The sequence below is a fragment of the Sminthopsis crassicaudata genome, chromosome 5, assembly GCF_048593235.1.
Source record: "Sminthopsis crassicaudata isolate SCR6 chromosome 5, ASM4859323v1, whole genome shotgun sequence".
Lineage (NCBI taxonomy): Eukaryota > Metazoa > Chordata > Mammalia > Dasyuromorphia > Dasyuridae > Sminthopsis > Sminthopsis crassicaudata.
Window position 1 is genome coordinate 257,041,808 of NC_133621.1, and position 19,987 is coordinate 257,061,794.

Sequence of the window (19,987 nt, forward strand, 5' to 3'; positions counted from 1 at the left end):
TCAACAATGTGATGAACCAAATCAGTTCCAATAGAACAGTAATGAATTAAACCAGCTACATCCAGTGAAAGAACTCTGGGAGATGACTATGAACCACTACATAGAATTCCCAATCCTTTTATCTTTGTCCACCTGCATTTTTTATTTCCTTCACAAGTTAATTGTATACTATTTTATACAGCAAAATAACTGGCCATGTATACATATATTGTATTTAACTTATACTTTAACATATTTTACATGTATTAGTCTACTTGCCATCTGGGGAGGGGGGAAGGGAAAGGAGGAGAAAAACTGGAACAAAAGGTTTTGCAATTATCAATGCTGAAAAATTACCCATGCATATATCTTGTAAATGAAAAGCTATTTAAAAAAAAAAAAAGAAAAAAAGAAAAGAAAAAAAATCTTATGTGTATTTAAAAACTAAAAAAAAAAAATGCTTCACTTTTCATCCTCATTGAAACTTTGTCTTTGCAACTTCAGAATTTTATTCCTGAGTACTTCTTCTTCTTTAGCCAATTTTAGCTGTAAACTATTACAATGTGTACAAAAGAAATTATAGTATACTCTCTTTTCTCTGACATATTTGAAGTTTTCTTTTCCTCAATTTAGATTATATATTTTCTCTACTTTATCAAGCAACATATTCTAATATGGAAGTGGCCATGTGCCCCATAGATTCTGAAGACCTTTTCTTAAGTCATCAATAATGTGCTGAAACTAAAATTAGGTCCAGAATTTAATCAAGTTTATTATGCTTCCCAAAATATCATCTTCTTCTTCTTTCTATCCAGGTGGTTTGCAGTCTAGTCCCAAAATTATTTAATTTCTCTTTCTCACTATGTTGATTATCACATAAATAAATGCTCTTTACTTTGTTTGATTCTTCCTTTATATCTATGATTACACTTTTTATAAATTCTCCCTTGGAATGAATTGCTATATTTTATATTGAGAGATAGTATGAGACAATAGAAAATACAATACATTGATATTCAAGAAAGACATAGTTTCAAGCCCCTCTTATTGCATTTACTTACTGTAGGACCACAAGGAAGCAAAAGTTCCTAAGCTTCAAGTTCCTCATCTGTAAAATGGGGATATTAAAATGTAAAACTTTAATTCTCAAATGAGATTAAAAAATGTGGAACAATTAAAACCATAAAATTTTATATAAAAGACTAATTATTTCACTTTTATCTTTTTTTAAAATTTGATTTCAGATAGGTCTCAATTCTAGTCAGTACTCCATTCTGTTCTGAAGAATATGATGTAGATGCATAAAATGATATTTGAAATTGATTCATTATTATTATTGTTGATACTCATTGTAAAATAAAAATAGGCAATTAACAAAAGTCACTCTCAGAAAAGGAAACTCTCTCTATCAATACAGGTTGCCACATTGTTGGCAACTTATATAGAAAGGTATTTATAATACCAAGCAGTAAAGTAACTGATCTGGGGTCACGTAAGCAGCATGGGACACACATCTTCCCAACGCTATGGATTGGGTTGGACTGCCTTCAAAACATGGTAGGTAATCAATAATTTTTTTTGTAATTTTTTATTAATTTTTATAATTATAACATTTTCTTTGACAGTACATATGCATAGATAATTTTTTTTTTTTTACAACATTATCCTTTGTACTCCCTTCTGTTCCGAATTTTTCCCCTCCCTCCCTTCACCCCCTCCCCTAGATGGCAGGCATTCCCATACATATTAAATATGTTATAGTATATCCTAAGTACAATATATATGTACAGAACCGAATTTTGTTGTTGTTGTTGCAAAGGAAGGATTGTATTCGGAAGGTAAAAATAATCTGGGAAGAAAAACAAAACAAAAGAAAACAAACAAACCAAAAAAAAAAAAAAAAAAAAAAAAACAATGCTCACAGTTTACACTCATTTCCCAGTGTTCCTTTTCTGGATGTAGCTGATTCTGTCCATCATTGGGTAATCAATAATTTTAATGAAAAAATTCTTTTTTATTTTTCCTTCAAATTTCAAATTCAACCACAATTTTTCTCAGTTTTGTAAAGTATAATTCCTCTCCTTTTCGTACAAAATAAATGACTAATTTTTTCTCTCAATGTATACAAATAAAACTAAATGCATTTATATGATGTCTTTACACTTAAGTATAGATGAAGAGGAAAAAAAGTCATGTGGGGTTTTGATGAGACGAACCAGTGAAATATGCATTAAGCAATTTTCATCCCTAATGTTCCTATCAAATGGTACAGCAAGAAACTTATCCAATAGAAGAATAAATAAGAAATGTCTAACCTTTTCATGGATTTTCTGGCCAGGCTCCATGCCTTCCATATGTTCTGACTCTGTGGACCCTTCTCCAGATGCCATTTTCCTTTGAATGTGAGCATTTTGTTCCCGCAAGGCAACAATCTGCAAAAGAGAAGCAGGTATCTTTGAAGAAGTGAGACAAAGATATTATAAAGTTTAAAACAACCAAAGGATTGGATCAAAAAATTGATAAAATCTGGAAAATACTAATGTATAGTCAAAAATTAATATTCAGTTCATTTTTATTATACCTTTAAAGGTTTTCTAACAGACAATACTATTAATTCAATTTATTTCTAGGGCTTACATGTGCATTTCCTACCAAAAAAACTTCAAAATTTTTCCAAAAGTCCAAAACAAATTTTTTTCTAAATAAAACATACTTATACATGACAATGTCCATAATTAGTTTCAGATCTAGATTCTATATTCAGTAATTCTTTACTAAAAATTTACTTTTATTCCCCCCCCCCTTTTTTTTTGCCTTTCTTCGTTGAACAAAATAGATGGGATAGTGAATATATATTATTACAACTGTTTCAGGGACTGTAAGGTTAAGGTAATCAACTGCACAGAAATTTGATAGAAACCATTTCTGGAGAAGAAATAACACATGAGTCAAAATTATATCCGTTTTTGCTAACGTAGTACCTTTTGTTTGGATCACATCAGGATTGTCACTTCCAGACTTACTTTGAAATCCTTCTCAAGTGAGAAATACTTAGAAAATATAGAGTATTGATTCTTTTAACATTTCAGTTCACTTTCATGGATTTACATTTTTTGGTATTGGGATAGTAGGAAGGTACTGGGACAAGATCACTGGATTTAGAATTGGAAGTCTGGTGTCACAATCCTAGATCTTCTAGTTAAAAACCATATGACTTTGGGGGAAATCCCCCTCACATCTGACCCTCAGTTTTCCTATGTATAATATAACAAGACTAAATTATATGATTTTAAAGTTCCGTTCAATTCTAAATTTAGATTCTGATGAAGTTAAAGAAAGCAGTTATTTACCTCCATATTGGTACAATTTAAGCCTTTATAATGTTAAGGATAAAGCCTATAGTTTCAAGATTCATACAAAATACACAAACTCGTTTACTATCTACGTGATGATGTTAAGTTTTTTTGCAGTCATACTCTGCTTTCTGCATCATCTGCTCTTCAGTGTAAATTTTAATCAAAATAATGTAATTATTAAAATAAGCACAAATATTAAGATGAACTAACAATCATTAATACAATATTTTAAGCATTAATTATTCCATTAAAAAAAAAAACATTTATCAAAAGAATAGAGAAATATGTAGCAACCTAATTTCGTACACAGTAAATGTTGTTTTATTTTTTTTTTTAATATAATAATCCTACCAGGTGACAAATATACACCTTTGAGCTACCATCATTCAATGTGTTATCATGAAATTAGTCCTTATATTTTTATAAGTAGAACATTCAGAAATCAGAATTATAGATGACTCAAAAGGGCAATGAAGAGATATGTATTTGAGGGGAAGATTTTTCCATTAATCTTTCTGTAAAAAAAAAATTAAAAAAAGATGGCACAAGGGACATTCAAATGGATCTATGAACTCATTAGTTTGGACGTATCCTACAATGATGTTGATAACAGTCTACCTACATTTGCCCATTCTGATTGATTCAGATATATCCTCTCTAAATTAAATTAATATGCCTGAAAGTCCTCTTCACTTTTGACATTATGAGCATATTACTGGAGAAAATGAATTTATCATTAATCCTTGCCACATGACCAAACCAAATTCTTGGGCTAACAAATTTTACAGCTATAAGCAAAACATTTCAATTCTCTAGACTTCGGTTTTCTTATTTGTTAAAAGAAGGGATTATTTAGCCATCTTTAAGATGCCTTTCAATGCCACATACAGGTTTTCCTAGCTACCCTTGCTAACTTCTTCAATTCCAGCCTATTCTTTAAAATTCAACTCAACTTCTGAGAAGTCTTTTTTATTCTTCCAAGTTGGTCATGAATCTTTTTCATTCATGGCATCATGTAGCATTTTGTTTATATCTCTCATTCACTTATTACCTACTAATGAATAATGAATAAATGAGCACCAATATGGGGCAAAAACTGTGTGTATAAATCAGTTTTTATAACAGTTATTTATGTATATGTTTGATCCTGCTATTAGATTATAAACACACATATATGTATGTGTGTACATGTGTGTATATATTTGTTATATAACAGATACATAGATATAATATATAGATTTGGATGGCTATTATTCCCAGATTTATTTATTTATTTAGTTTTTTTGTTGTTGTTTGTTGTTTGTTTTTGTTTTTTTGTTTTTTTGTTTGTTTTTTGTTTTTTTTTTGTTAGGTGAAAAAGGCCAGTGCTTGTCTCAGTGTCTACCTTGCCTTATTCAAACTGAGACCTATTGAAGATTTTAGCTTAAAAAGGTCAAGATCTCCTACTGCATCCAGGGTCATCTCCAGTTATCCTGATCTATATCTGGTCACTGGACCTAAATGGCTCGGGAGGGGAAAGTGAGGCAGGTGACCTTGCATAGCCCTACCTCACATAAATCCTATTCACTGGTATGTCATGGTATCACCTTTCTTTTGTCATCCAGGATTGATCTTGGATAACACCAATAATAACCATCTTCAAAATAAGAAAACAAAGCCCTTTGTTCATTTCTTACTTGTTGCTTTTTCCTATAATTGCCATTAACAGCCATCTGTTCAATTAAACATTTTAGGAAGGATATTGATAAAACAGAATATATGGAAGAAGTTGAATAAGATTATGAAGGGATTGGAAATCATATTTTATGTGCATTGAATTAAGAAAATTGGAATGTTTAGACGTAAAAGAGATAATTTATGAGTGGAGAGGAGCTTGGGATTTTTAAGTGTCTGAACAACTATCCCAAGGAAAAGGGATCTGACTGGGTTAGCTTATATATAAGGGTAATAAGAGACTTCAGAAGATGAAATTCGGGCTTTATGAAAGAAAAATATCACTAATAATTGAAATCATCCAATAGTCCATTAGGCCTTTCAAAAATCCCTTAATCCTGGAGTTCTTCAAGGAAAAGATAGATGATCACTTTCTGGGACTGTGCACATGAGTTTCCCTGGTCAGCCAATGATTTCATTATCTCTAATACTTGTTTACTCAATAAAAAAGTTAATCTAGTAATGACAGGATGATTAGTAGGACACTGATTTGATAATTAACATTTTTTCCCCTTAGAAAACATATCATCCTGAAAAATAAATGAAATATCCTAATCTATTATCTTGAATTGAAAAAGCTACAAGACATATAATTACAGATTTGGAAAAGATTTTTGAGGTTACCTGGAGCAACAAGTACCTGATATAAAAATTCCTTTCACTCTATCTATCTATCTATCTATCTATCTATCTATCTATCTATTTATCTATATCTCATGTCTTCTATATCAGAGGAATCAGAGATGTAGATCATTCATGAATGCAACCAAACCAGATCAAAATGTTGCTATTATTATTCTTTTTATTATTATCATTAGACCTGAAGTCAGGAAGACCCGAGTTCAAATCATGTCTCAGGCACATACTAGGTATGTGACCCTGCAAGTCTCTTAACCCTGTCTGCTTCAGTTTCTTCATCTGTAAAATGAACTAAGGAAGAAAAGATTCTACAATATCTTTTCTAAGAAAACTCTACATAGAATAATGAAGAGCTGGACATGACTGAAACAAATGAACAACAATAACAATAACATTTATATAATGCTAACTATTTACTACTTCTTACAGCTCCTATGCTAATTACTTTATAATTTGTGTTTTACCTTATTTCTACAACAATAGAAGTGTTTTTATTATCCCTATTTCACAGATGAGGAAACTAAGGCAAACTTGTTACTTGCTCAAGGTCACGCAGCTAATAAGCATCTAAGGTCAGGCCTGAACTCCAATCTTCCTGACTATATCCATTGTGCTACCTGGCTCCTAACTGGGACTTATTTTAAAATATTAAATGAAATACAAAAAATAGAAAATATTGCATTTTAAATTAAGTCAACATGTGATTAATAAGGTACCTCAATGGCAGCTCCTGTTTTACTTAAGTTTGACAGCATTATTCTATAACATTTGGTTTCAGTGATATATAAGTCACTACTTTAAAAGACATTTTTTGCAGATCTAATAATTATTATTAGTAATAATTTTGTTCAATTTTGTTCAACTTTGTTGTGACCCCTTATGGAATTTTCTTGGTAGAGATGCTGGAGTGGTTCGCCATTTCTTCCTCCAGCTTATTTTACATGAAACTGAGGCAAACAGGAAACAATAATAATAGCTAATATCTTTATGTTGCTTATATTTACATTCCCAACCATTATACTAAGCACTTGAGGATCTATAACTCATTTTTTCCTCACAATAACCCTGGAAAGTAGATGTTCTTATTTTTCTCATTTTATATATGGGGAAACTGAAGCAAACAGAAATTAAATGACTTGCTCAGGATTGTACAACTAGTAAGTGTCTGAGGCCGAATTTAAACTCAGGACTTCCTTACTCAAGAGCCAGTGCTTTCTCCACTGTGCGACCTACTTCCTTCTTACATATAGTCAAAAGGTATCTTGCTTTACTTTCAACTGAATTCTCTGGACATAGTTCTGTCTTGGGGGATCATGTAAAACCAAATTTAACTTTTCTTCCACATGACAACATACTTAAATGCTTAATACAAAATACTTATATAAATATTTAATAGACTTAAAAATACTACTTAAATACTTATACAAAATACTTAGAGAGCTATGATGTCCCCCTAAGTTTAACCTTCTTCAGATTAAACATCAGCTTCATGCAATTAACAACAATAGAGCAAAGAAATTTGAAAAGAAAATTAGAACTTTGTTTTTAGCACAGATTGTGTGGTGACTAAATATGGGAACAAGAAGTACTGATTTTAATCAGGTAAGTCACTAACTTTGGGTGACTTTGGGCAAATTATTTAACTTCTTAAAGATTGAGTTTCTTCATTAAAAAAGAAAACAGGAAAAAAGGTGATTTATTTCAGTAACATATTTTACAATTAGCAAATACATATTATCGTTGACATATTTTTATGTTACAAACTTCTCAATTTTTCTCTGAGAAGAACTGAATTTGTGTGTTATATAGCATTATGTATTTATTTACCTTCTCAGGAAAAAAAGCTTTGTTATACTTCATACTCTGAATATTATCCTCTTTGACTGTTCATATTCCATATGAATAGAAAAGCTAAGATGTTTGGAATTAATTATAAGAAATAAGGAAGAAATGACAATAATTCTGTCTCTGTCTCTTTCTGCCTTTCTGCCTAGCTGTCTGATATTGGGCAATTCATTTAATCTCTACCTGGATCAGTTTCCTCATTTGTGAAATGGGGATAATAATAGTACCTACCTCATAGGCTTGTGGTGAAAATAAAATGAGCTAATATGTGTAAGATAATCTGCAAATCACTAAAATCATATATATATATATATATATATATATGTATATATATATGTATATATAGCTAATTATTATAAATGGCTATATTCACTACATATGTATGGTTTGTTCTTCCCAACATAATTGATTGATTTTCTGTTTTAATTTAATATTTTATCCTCCCCACCACCATTACAACATGTTTGATTTTCAAGTAAACTATTAGACAACAAGAGTCCTGCAGTATAAGTGACTTCAGAAATCATCTGGTCTGATACTCTCATTTTAAAAATGAAAAAAACAAACTAAAGGCAGTTAAGTAAGACTTGTCCCACACCACATAGTGTCAGAGTTAGGATCTGGACCAATCGCCATTGTTGTCAGAGCTAGAGCTCTTTCTTCTATAATGCACTAGAATTTAAGTAACTGTATGTAGATCTTCTCCCCCTCCTAAAAATAACAGCTCAATTAATTATACAGAATAAAAATCCATTGTCGAAGCTAAATCATTAAAAGGTTATGGCCAAAGATAATAGTGCTTAGTGCTGATAGAATATGGACTTAGGGCATGTCAAAGTCAAGGCTCAGAAGCAAAGGCAGAAGCAGAATGATTTCAGAGAATTCTGGGAGGTTCTAGATTAAGGAAAATAGGGACTTAATGGTGTTATATGATCCTTAATGGTGTCAAGTACAACATAGTTTAAATAACATGAGACACAAGGGGTCAGAGTATTCTTCAGGTGGATTATAACCAGTACTGTAGTCTTAAAGCTAAGGAAAAGAACAGAGAAAACACAATATCAATATTATCCAGAAAATTAATCTCAACAAATAATTTCAAGCTTTCCTCCTTCCCACTTGCACCCATGGAGTCTTTACTCAGAAGTGAAAACAAGCAGAAAAATGGACTGATTTCATTTTCACCTGTCCTCTTCTCTGCTTCTCCTTACAAGCCTCCTAGAAGTGTTAATAAACAAAAAACTGCAAAGTTAGAGAGGAAATAGAAAAGCATGATAAGTCAGAGCCTGGAGAATCAGATTCTGAGTAACTAAAGAGTAGCAAGAGTTTCCAAATGCACCCAATAAAGAAAATTCTTTTTTTTAAAGATAAGATGAGTATTACTATGGTTCCCTCCATCCCCCATCTATAACAGCTTCAACTATAAATAGCAAATATAAAAGACAAAGGTGAAAATAAATTTTCTTTTGATAAGTCAGTTATTGTGGAAAATAAAAGTTGGGGTTACATCTTGATAAAAAGTTAAATTAATGTTTCAGTGCAGTTTCTATGACAATACAGGATAAAGTACATACAGTTATCTCCACTCATCATCTTTTTAGTTTTTCTAATTTTCTCAAGTTAGTATCTTTTAGTATCCATCTGACATTTTTCGTCAATCCCACTATCAGTAGAAGTAAGGTGTATCAAAACTCAACTCTTTCACATGTTGAAATGCAGAAATATACTTTTATTTATAATAACATTAGAGAATTTCCCCTTTACCACCAAACACACACATATGTACACACCTACACACTCAACACCCCTATGCTATGCCCTCCAATAGAGAACTGTATTCTCAGACTTTTGTAGACTACTTGTGGGCCTTTTCATAAGATATGATTAGCACGGCATCCAAAGAACTCTTGTTTTGCAGAGGTAAACATAGGCATAGACAAAATCAACTATTTTTTGTTAATCTATGACAGAAAATTACAAACAAGGATTTTTTTTGGAAGAATTTTCCAAATTACTATCCTGAAAAAAGCCAGATGGCACAGTGGATAGAATGATAGATGTAGAGTCAAGAAGGCTAGTTTTCATGAGTTCAAATCTGGCCTCCAATATTTACTAGCTGTGTAACCTGGGCAAGTCACTTAATCCTGTTTGTCTTAGTTTCTTCATCTATAAAATGAGCTGGAGAAGGAAATGGCAAACCACACAGTATCTTTGCCAAGCAAATTCCAAATGGGGTCATAAAGAGTTGGGCATGAAAGCAATGATTAGACACCACCATGCAACAAAAATACATCATTCAAAGAGACACTGAGGAAAAAAAATCACAGTATATTTAAAAAAAATATTATAGTTGACATACACAAAACAAAGTTACTTTGATTTGCCAAATAACATATAATTTAAACCCAGATTAAATGCAAGGAATATTGGTTCCTAAGAATGAATAATGAACTCTTCGCTTCTCTCATAAAGAAGATGGTGAGACTTGAGATGCTAAATATACAGAAGTTATTGATTTAGTGTTAGAAGGAAAATCCAACCCCTTTATTATACAAACATGGAAAGTGAATGTCAGGAAGTTTAAGTTGTTCAAAATTACACAGGAAGTGTCTTAAGAAAAATTTAGAGGCAGAGCCAAGATGGTGAAAAAGCAGACATGATTCTCTGGGATCTCCTCTGATCTTCTCTCAAACTAACAGCAGATTAAGCCTCTGAACTGGAGTCAAAGAACCTATAAATATTGGGAGTACAACACAACTCCAGAAGAAGATACCTTGGAATAACTTCAGAACAGGTCTGCTTCAAATGGGCAGGGGGACAGTCTGCTGTGCCCAACTGCCATACAAGGAAACCTGGGCAAGGAGCTGGGGTGGAGAGTCAGAGTGTTGCAGCTTCCACACACCTGGGAATCTTCTTTTAGTCTCTTATACTACTTTGTCCTAGTTGCCAACAGGTAGTTTTGCAGATTTGCTACAAAAGGCAAATTGTAAAACACTGAGCCCAAGAAGAACACCAGACCTAGACACCATTACCTAACATTGGAAATCAATCAGCAGAACTGCCCCAGGGCAAATTAAAGCAGCTGTTACTCTTTTGCATTGAACAGACCTCATGCCTTTAAAAAATGAGTAAAAAACCAAAAAGAACTCTCACCATATACAGCTTTTATGGAGAGAGAGAAAAACTGACTTCACATCCTGAGGTTCCTAAAGGCAAAACAACTTCAGATGAAGCCCCAAAGGGAAACATGAGCTGGTCCCCATATCACAAGGCTTTCTAGGAAGATTGCACAAAGCATCTTAAAAGAGAGCTAGAAGAAAAATGGGGAAATGAAATGAGATCATTGCAAGAAGGAATGGAAATAGCATATAATCCCCTAAAAATTAGATATGAAAAAGATACTGAAAAACAAAATTTTTAAAATGTAAAAAAATGCAATGAACAAGACAATTCAATTGGCCAAATACAAAAACAGATAAAAAAGCTAACTGAAGAAAATAATATACTAAAAATTGGAATTGAACAAATGGAACTCAATAAGATTTATGAAACAAAAAACAAAAAAAATGAAAAAATAGAAGAAAATATGAAATGCCTCCTAGGAAAAACAATTGAACTGACCTGGGAAATAGATCTAGGAGAGACAATCTCTAGATGCTTACTTGCATAAAATAAAGAAAGAGAAGATTAATGAATTGGACTTGCAACTAAAAAAGCTAGAAAAAATAAATTTAAAATTCTCAATTAAATACCAAATTTGAAATTCTGAAAATAAGAAATCTATTGAATTAATAAATAAAACTCAGAATTGGTTTTATGGGAAAAAACCAACAAAATAGATAAACCTTTAATTTGATTAGAAAAAGAAGAAAATCAAATTGTTAGTCTCAAAAATGAAAAGGGAGAACTTTCTACCAATGAAGAGAAAATTAGAGCAATAATTAGGAACTATTTTGTCAAACAATATGCCAATAAATGTGATAATCTAAATGAAGTGGAAAAATATCTACAAAAATATAGATTGCCCAGGTTAAAAGAAGTGGAAATTAATTATTTAAATAGTCCCATTTTAGAAAAATAAATAGAACAAGCTATTAATCAATTCCCTAAGAAAAAAATCTCCAGGGACAGATGGATTTGCATGTGAATTTACCAAACATTCAAAGAACAATTAATTCCAATACTATATAAACTATTTGAAAAAAAAAAAGGAAAGAAGGAGTCCTACCAAATTCCTTTTATAACACAGATCTGATGCTGATAGCTAAACCAGATAGGGTGAAAACAGAGAAAGAAAATTAAAGGCCAATTTCCCTAATGAATATTGATGCAAAAATCTTAAATAAAATATTAGCAATGAGATGGCAGAAATTCATCCTCAGCATAACATACTATGACCAAGGAGGATTCATACCAGGAATGCAAGGCTGGTTCAATATTAGGAAAACTATTAGCATAATCAACTATATCAATAACCAAACTAACAGAAATCATATGATTATCTCAATTGATACAGAAAAAGCATTTGATAAGCAATACCCATTTCTATTAAAAACACTAGAGAATATAGGAATAAATGGACTTTTCCTTAAAATGATCAGTAGCATCTACTTAAAACCATTAGCAAGCATCATATGTAATGGGGACAAACTAAAACTATTCCCAATAAAATCAGGAGTGAAACAAGGCTGCCCACTATAACTATTACTATTCAATATTGTATTAGAAATGTTAGCTTTGGCAATAAGAGAATAAAAAAGAGATTAAAGGAATTAGAGTAGGTCATGAGGAAACCAAACTATCACTCTTTGCAGATGATATGATGCTATACTTAGAGAACACTAGAGAATCAACTAAAAAACTACTAGAGACAATTTACAACTTTAGCAAAGTTACAGGATAAATCCACATAAAAAATCAGCATTTTTATATATTACAACAGCAATATCCAACAGCAAGAGACACAAAAAGAAATTCCATTCAAAATAACTGTCGATAGTATAAAATAGTTGGGAATGTATCTGCAAAGGGAAGTCAGGAACTATATGAACACAACTACAAAACACTTTCCACACAAATAAAGTCTGATCTAATCAATTGGAAAAATATCAAGTGCTCACGAGTAGGTTGAGTGAATATAATAAAAATGACGATACTATCTAAATTAATCTTCTGATTTGGTGCCATGCCAATCAAACTCCCAAAAAATTATTTTACAGATCTAGAAAAAATAGTAACAAAGTTAATCTGGAAGAACAAAAGGTCAAGAATTTCATGGGAATTAATGAAAAAAAAAATTCTAATGAAGGTGTACTAACTGTACCAGACCTAAAACTATATTATAAAGCAGCAGTCACCAAAACCATTTGGCATTGGCTAAGAAATAGACTAGTTGATCAGTGGAACAGGTTAGGATCACAGGACAAAATACTCATTAACTATAGCAAAAAAAAAAAAAAAAAAAAAAAAAAAAAAAGAGGCAAGGGAAGTTTGGTCTGATATCTTTATTCTACCAGGCTGTCCTTCAAGGAAATATGATTTGTTGTCCAAAAATCTGAAATGCTATCTAATATCTGGGCTCAAATGATGAGTACTTCTTAGTCTCATGAAAAAAGGTGGGGAGGGGTCTTAACTTGTACTCATTACCAAAATTTTCAATAAATCATGTTGTTTCCTTCATCTCAGCTTTGTAAGCAATCATGTCACCTTTAATTTCTGATATCATCTAACCTGTTCTAATCTTTTTTCTGTATTTCCCAAAACTTATATAAGAGGGAACAATGAGAGAGCATGCCTCAGCTAATAACATTATCTTGCTTAGAGATCTGCTTCAGTTTCTGCTTTTGTTAAATTCTAAAAAGCATCAATAGAAAAGGAAAAGAAACAGTACATTCCTAAGAATGCTTAGTAACTGTTTGTTAATAGTTGAAAATGCCAGTGTTATTTATTGATTCTGTGATCCTGGTCAAGTCATTGTTCCTAGAATTATATCATGAAAACATTGTAAGGGATGTTAAGAATAATCTAGCCTAGTCTCTAATTAAAGCAAGAATTCCTTTGTCAAAGGTAATGTATTAAGCCTATTAAACTACTGCAGATTTAAATTTTTTTTCAGACTAAATCATAGTAAATTGAAAAACTAAATAACAAGTTGGTTCTTTGATTTACAAAAGCTAATTTAAAAATGTACTTGTGAGATCATTAGTAATTGAATTCTTTAGAAGACTGGTGAATTCTTTAGAAGATTATAAGATTTGGAGATAGAAACTAAGAAATCATTTTCTCCCACCTCATTTTTAATTCTCCATTAATCAGTATGTATATTGTGAATTTCAATAATTATCAATAAAATAGAGAAAATAGCTGACTTTCTTGCTTTGACAGAGACAGCACATTATGTTGGATACAGAGATCTCTTTTTAAACCAGAATGGTCTTAGTTCAAATCTAGAATTATTTATAATGTGTCAAGAACAGTGTTAAATACTGAGTGTACAAAAAACAATGAGGAACCACCTTCTCACTAGAAAGAAACTTCCTTTATAGTAGAGAGAGACAATATATGTGGTATCCAGAGAATGAAACTCTAGTTTACTAAGGTATCAGAAATATGAAGAGTCAATCTACAGGGCAGTCAATTGGCAGAAGTTATTGTAGCAGTGGTGATTCCTGTGCCCAGAACAAGAGACAGAAAATAGAGGAAAAGTTGGTAAGGCTAATGGCAAGATGGTAAGTGGACAGATAGATGGGATTTAATGAATAATTTGGTGCAGGAATTGGTTCTAATCAAGACCACTTAAGAGTTGGAATTCCAAAACTGAGTGGATTAACTTCCCTGTTGTGAGAATTGGATGGTTATTAAGTTTTCACAGTCATGAAAAACTGAATTGAAGAAATGGAACTTAAATTAGAAAATTGAAATCTAATCAAATCAAATCAAATCAAATCAAACTTACTTTCAAGGAAAGTTTTGTGAAACAGTTCATATTAATGCTATATATTGAGCAGAACAAGCTCCCAAAGAACCAAATGACCTGAGTTCTAGTCTTGACTTTACTATTAAGTGACGGTGTGATGTTGTAGCAACTATTCTCAGACTTAATATTTTATTTCAATAATGGTGATTGCTCTATTTATACCATAGTATGGTTGAAGTAAAGTACTTTGTAATCATTATAAAAATATGAACTAATATTAATGCAATTAATTCTAAGTTGAGAAGTGCTGTGATCACCTAAAGTATTCTTACATAAAATGTAAAATGAACCATTTTAAAAAGTTTAACTTTTTCAAATTCAACTTTTTGTTTACAAGTGTTAGTAGTATATGTTTTCCATCCCAGCCTTTTAGTTTACCTAGGACAATTCAAAGACTTCCTCTATAAAGAAAAATCACCATTTTTAAAGCTATTGGGAGTTAAATTTCTTTGTTTTCAATTTCTATCTGCCTTCACCTATTTAAAAAGCTCATCCTCTGGAGAATCTCCACATCTAATTAACAAAAATTCTGCCCATCTATTTTTATCACAATTCAATTAACAATTCCAAGAGTGAGATTAAGACAGATCTCATATACTAACACGCTGTTTATTTTAACACATGCTAATTCTAGCTGAAATCTACTCAGATTACAGTGGTAGAATGAGAAAGACTGAGTTTCAGATATACTATTAAATGAGGCTAAGTAAAATGAATAGAGGATGTTCAATATGAATTGAATCACCATAACATGTGAATTATTCATTAGGTCCAGTACAAGATTCCAAGAGTATGGATATTACATTTCCCAGTGAGGGCTGGCTAAATATGATCTATGACCTTTATTCCCATTAATATCAAATTTAAACATATGGCATACCCATATAATATATACAGAAAGAAAGCAAGAAAGAAACAGAATAATAAGTAGATAGAGCTCTATCTATATATCTAAAAGCCTTTCATCCAGGACCAAAGCTAAAGCAACCCTTTTGATGCATCTATGCTTGCTCTAAAAATATGGTTCATAATTACAAGATTATAAGCACACCCCCAGAAAAGAGATGTGAAAAAGCAATTCCCTTCATTTGTTAGCAGAATTAGAAGGTACTATAAATGTGGAATGTGGCATATATTTTCAAGTATTTTTCAATGTACTGATTTACTTTACTAATTTTTTCTCTCCCTTTAAAAATTTTTTTTTCCAAAAATACTCTTTATTCTGTAGAATAGTTCTTTGGGAGACAGAAGAGAAGTACACATAGGGAAATATAGATGAAGTACAAACAAAAGCTATTAGTAAAAATATTTTCAAGAAAAATGTGATTTACAGATTATGGAAAAGCAGGCTAAATTAGCAAAGGCCAGCTTCAATAAGTCTAGAAACATTTATTCTCTTGTGTCTATTATTGAGTTACTATTTAGTATGGAGGGTCTGCTTCATTCTGGGTTACCAATGTGTTTACAGCTACGTGGAAAGACTATTATGAGTTAGAGGGAGATAGGGAAAGAGATGGTACTCCCCAAAGAAGAAATAGTAGTACAGTATAAGAATGAAAAATTCTTGGGTCATAGTTGGATGTTGCAAAAAAAAGGCATTTCCAAGTCAAAGGTTTCCATTCTAAATTTCACTTCTGCCTTTGACACAACCCATAGAATCATGGCAAGCTTCTCTGGATTTCAGTTTCCTTCCTCTTCTGTAAAATGGGGCAGGGTGGAAGTTGTAGGAGGACACTTCCTAAACTAAATCTAAGATCTTATAATTCCCTTGAAAGTTTTTTAATTAAGTATCAAGAAAATTCTGTTTGCTTAAAAAAGGGAGCAGAGTTAACTACTGAAAACCTCCTTTGCTGGCTTAATCCAGTTATGCAAACAGGATCCTATTTGTACAGGAATCCATATAGAAGAAACCCACTTGAATTGAAGTTGTTCATATGGAAATAGGAGGCCTAACTTACTGATATAATAGAGCTTTTCCTACTAACCTACTAGTTCATAAGATTGGATTTTGAAGCTGCAAAACTAATATTTTTCTTTGCTAGACTGTTTTCCCTATACCATCTTTTCAAAAAAGTTTTGCTATTCATGTGAAATATACATATAAGGCCAGATTATCAGACAAAGAAAAAAAATAAAAGAAAATAAAAAAACAAGACAAAAGCAAAAATTCAGAGGGTAAATCATGAAGTAAACTTTAGTTTTAGGATTACATATTACAGTTGTTGACTACTTCCTTAAATGATAATGTAGGTTCATGATTTCAATTTTATTCAAAGCAACCAGTGATTTTTTTTTAATATGGGTGTGCGTGTGTGTATGTATAAATAAATAAAATGTGCAGGTATCTTCAGGTAAACATTGGTATTTGTTATGTATTGAATTTGTTGAAGTTAAAAATCATTAATTTTTTAATCAGAATTCTGAGCCTCATTTATTGCCTATCACCATTAATTTTGACAATTCAAATAGGTCCCCAAATATTTATAAGTGCAAGAAAATGAAGCAATGACATTTTTCTGAAAGGAAAGTCAGTGCTTTTTCAAATGGCAAGAAGCATGGCTGATATTAACATATCAAGCACTTTTGGAAGTGTAAATGGGCACTGTTGTAAGCCTGGGACCTTATGGCCACAGATAAAAGTTCTGAGATAAAAAGGTTTTACAAATGTTCTAGATTCTGCTTTTTAGTAGCATGGGCAGTGACCTTTTAAAGTCAGACAGGACTGAATTTCAAGTGTAGACTTTGTTCTAAAAAATAATAACCACAGGAAAAAAATTAAAAATCAGATAATACAAACTATTGCAATGATAGGCAATAAGTGAAAATTATAGCCTACCTCCTCTTTAGTATTCTCCTGAAAGAAAGAAAAATGTTTTCAAAATGTTTGAAAAAATACTTTGGAATATGTACCATGTTACTTTGGCAGAAACATTATCTATTTAGTTTTAATTTGGTACAAAACTAGATCAGGGCAGTAAAGGGGGGTTGTTTAATTAGTTCCAGCATTAGAAATTACCAAAGAAGGGAACAGAACACATTATCCTAAGCGGTTTCTTTTAAATCTATCTGCCTCTTTTGGCAGTAGCCTTGAGCATATTTTATTAAATTGCACTTATTTCCATTTATTATAAAGCTAGTCTTTTTTTTTTTTCCTTTTGGTGGATTAAGAGAGAAACAGAAGTAGTTCCAGCTAAATTTTTTATAATTGTAAGATACTAGCAGTATGGAAATACAGATACACAATCAATTTAAGAGACTTAAGAGACTGAGTACCGGGGAACTCAGAAATCAAGTGACTTTATCTAAGGTAAAGAGCTAATATGTGTCAGTAAGGACTTCTGAATTTTGGTCTTCTTGACTCCAACATTTGTCTTGGTATTATTTATGCTTCTTTTTAATGCGCAAAAGAAAAATATCTAGCATTTTTATAATGATTTGATATTTCACAAAGAACTTGACATATATTATCTCATTTAATCTTTACAACAATCTTGTAAGGCAAATAATAATAACATCATACATATTATACACTAAAAGAAGGGTTCTATGATAGGGCATGTTGATAATGATGCAGTTTAAACCAAGTAGGACTTTTAGTCCTATATAAAAAGGAGGCAGTGCGAGGAGTTCTGTGCTCTGTATACCAGCCCTCAATTCAGAGGGGCAGAAGCAGCTAGAGATATTCATGAGGCTAGAGTATTAAAGCTGAAGCAATCTTCATGATGACGACTTCCCTGATGTTGAGTTTATACCTGGGGCAATAATTGGAGAAGGGACATGATGACGGCATAGTAGAAACCAAGGAAAGTTTATAACCAGTCATAGAGGGGAGCTATTAATGGTTCATGTCAACTATGACAGTTCTCCAGTTACATCCTAGGATATTAATTTTGCCTTGAGATGATTTTATCAATAATTTGGACAAAGGTAAAGATAGTTTTTCATACAATTGCAGGAGAAACAAGAGCTGGATCCTTTGAAATGTTAGGATGAATCTGGAGAAAAGAAAGCTCAAGGGACCATGGCAATTGTCTTTAAGTATCTAATGGTGTGTCATATGGGATAGGTTTTGAACCTTTCCTGATTTTTCCTAAAGAGCAGACTGGTTAAAACACAGGATGGCCTGGCTCCCTAATAACCATTATTTTGAATAACATTTGTTATTTCATTTTAAACTACAATTATTTTAATGTTAATTAATTTTATTACTTTTAGTCTAAATTTAAACATCAAATATTTTGATTATATTTTGATTATTTTCTAATACTTCTTGCTATCTAATGGTGTCATTGATTTCTGTCTGGTTTAATTTAGTTTTCAAGGATTCAGTTTCTTGCATAAGGTTAACCAATTTCTCTTCCAAACTATTATCACCTAATTATTTCCTTATTTTTCCAATATCTTTTATTTCATTTTTTTATCACTTGCTCCATTTTTTTTTCTAAACACTCTAAATACTTATATAGTCCTTGTGGAAAGTAATTTTTTTCTTTGAGTTTATATAACTCTTATGAAATTATATTTGGAATTTTATTTTGTATTGGTCAATGTTTCTTTGATTTACTTATTGCACCTTTGTGCCAGGACCAGTTTCTACCTGTTATTGAGTTTTCAGATAAGGTGATTGGCTACACTTGGTTTCATCTTGATTTCTTTTGTTGATTTATTCCTCATAGCTTTTGATCATCCTGGTCTCTGATATTAATTTTTGAATCTTTATGACCATTTGAGGTATCTAATAAAATAATATTAGAAAACTCAAAGTACCTGGACTTGGGCTGTCCCAGTTTTGAATATCTTGTTAGGAAGTCCAATATTATTTTTACTAATACTAAAATTTCCTTTCCTATTTGAAGCAATCTCTCAAATAATATTTTTGCATTACATGTTATATATGTAAGTAAAGATTGGGTATTGAATCTAGACCTTTGGAAGATTGGTAGTGAAATTCCCCATGAATAGTCTTTCTACTTCCAGGCAACAAGTAACCTAGATATACAGATCTTCTTTGCCTCAGGTTTTTTTTTTGTTTGTTTGTTTGTTTTGGGGTTTTTTTGATTTTTTTAAAGAAAAAAAACATTAATTTGGATGTCAGGTTGCCCAAAATCAGAAGTAGAATTCATTTCCAATCAGCCCAAAATTGATGCTCCAATGAATAAAGAGTGATGATTGGGTCACAAACCAATAATAATTGAGATGAGGACTCATCCAATATCAATGCTACATTTGGATGTTAAACTTGATGCATGTTTCTGAAAGGATAAAAACAATACAGGACAATTGTTAGCAGTAAATTTTCTTCTGGGTATGATATTTTCCATTTTCTCTCCCACTGATGGTATTTGACATAGAGAGATTGTCCCTAAATGATACACTACTGCTATGAAGAAATTGAATTAAAATTGAGTCTATTATTCCTAGCAAATGTAGTGATCAGGGAAGACTGGAGTTCATTGAGCTGCAAGAAATATTAGAGATA

At 31.6% G+C, this 19,987-nt stretch overlaps 1 protein-coding gene across 9 annotated transcripts in view; it reads right to left on the reverse strand.

Annotated features, from left to right (window-relative positions):
* The window catches only part of PPFIA2 (PTPRF interacting protein alpha 2), a 664,129-nt gene that overhangs the window by 153,745 nt on the left and 490,397 nt on the right, over positions 1-19,987 (reverse strand). For all 9 annotated transcript variants that reach the window (XM_074270868.1, XM_074270869.1, XM_074270872.1 and 6 more), the window contains one exon: positions 2,295-2,411. In XM_074270868.1, the coding sequence (XP_074126969.1) occupies positions 2,295-2,411 (117 nt within the window). The remainder of the gene's footprint in view (positions 1-2,294; positions 2,412-19,987) is intronic.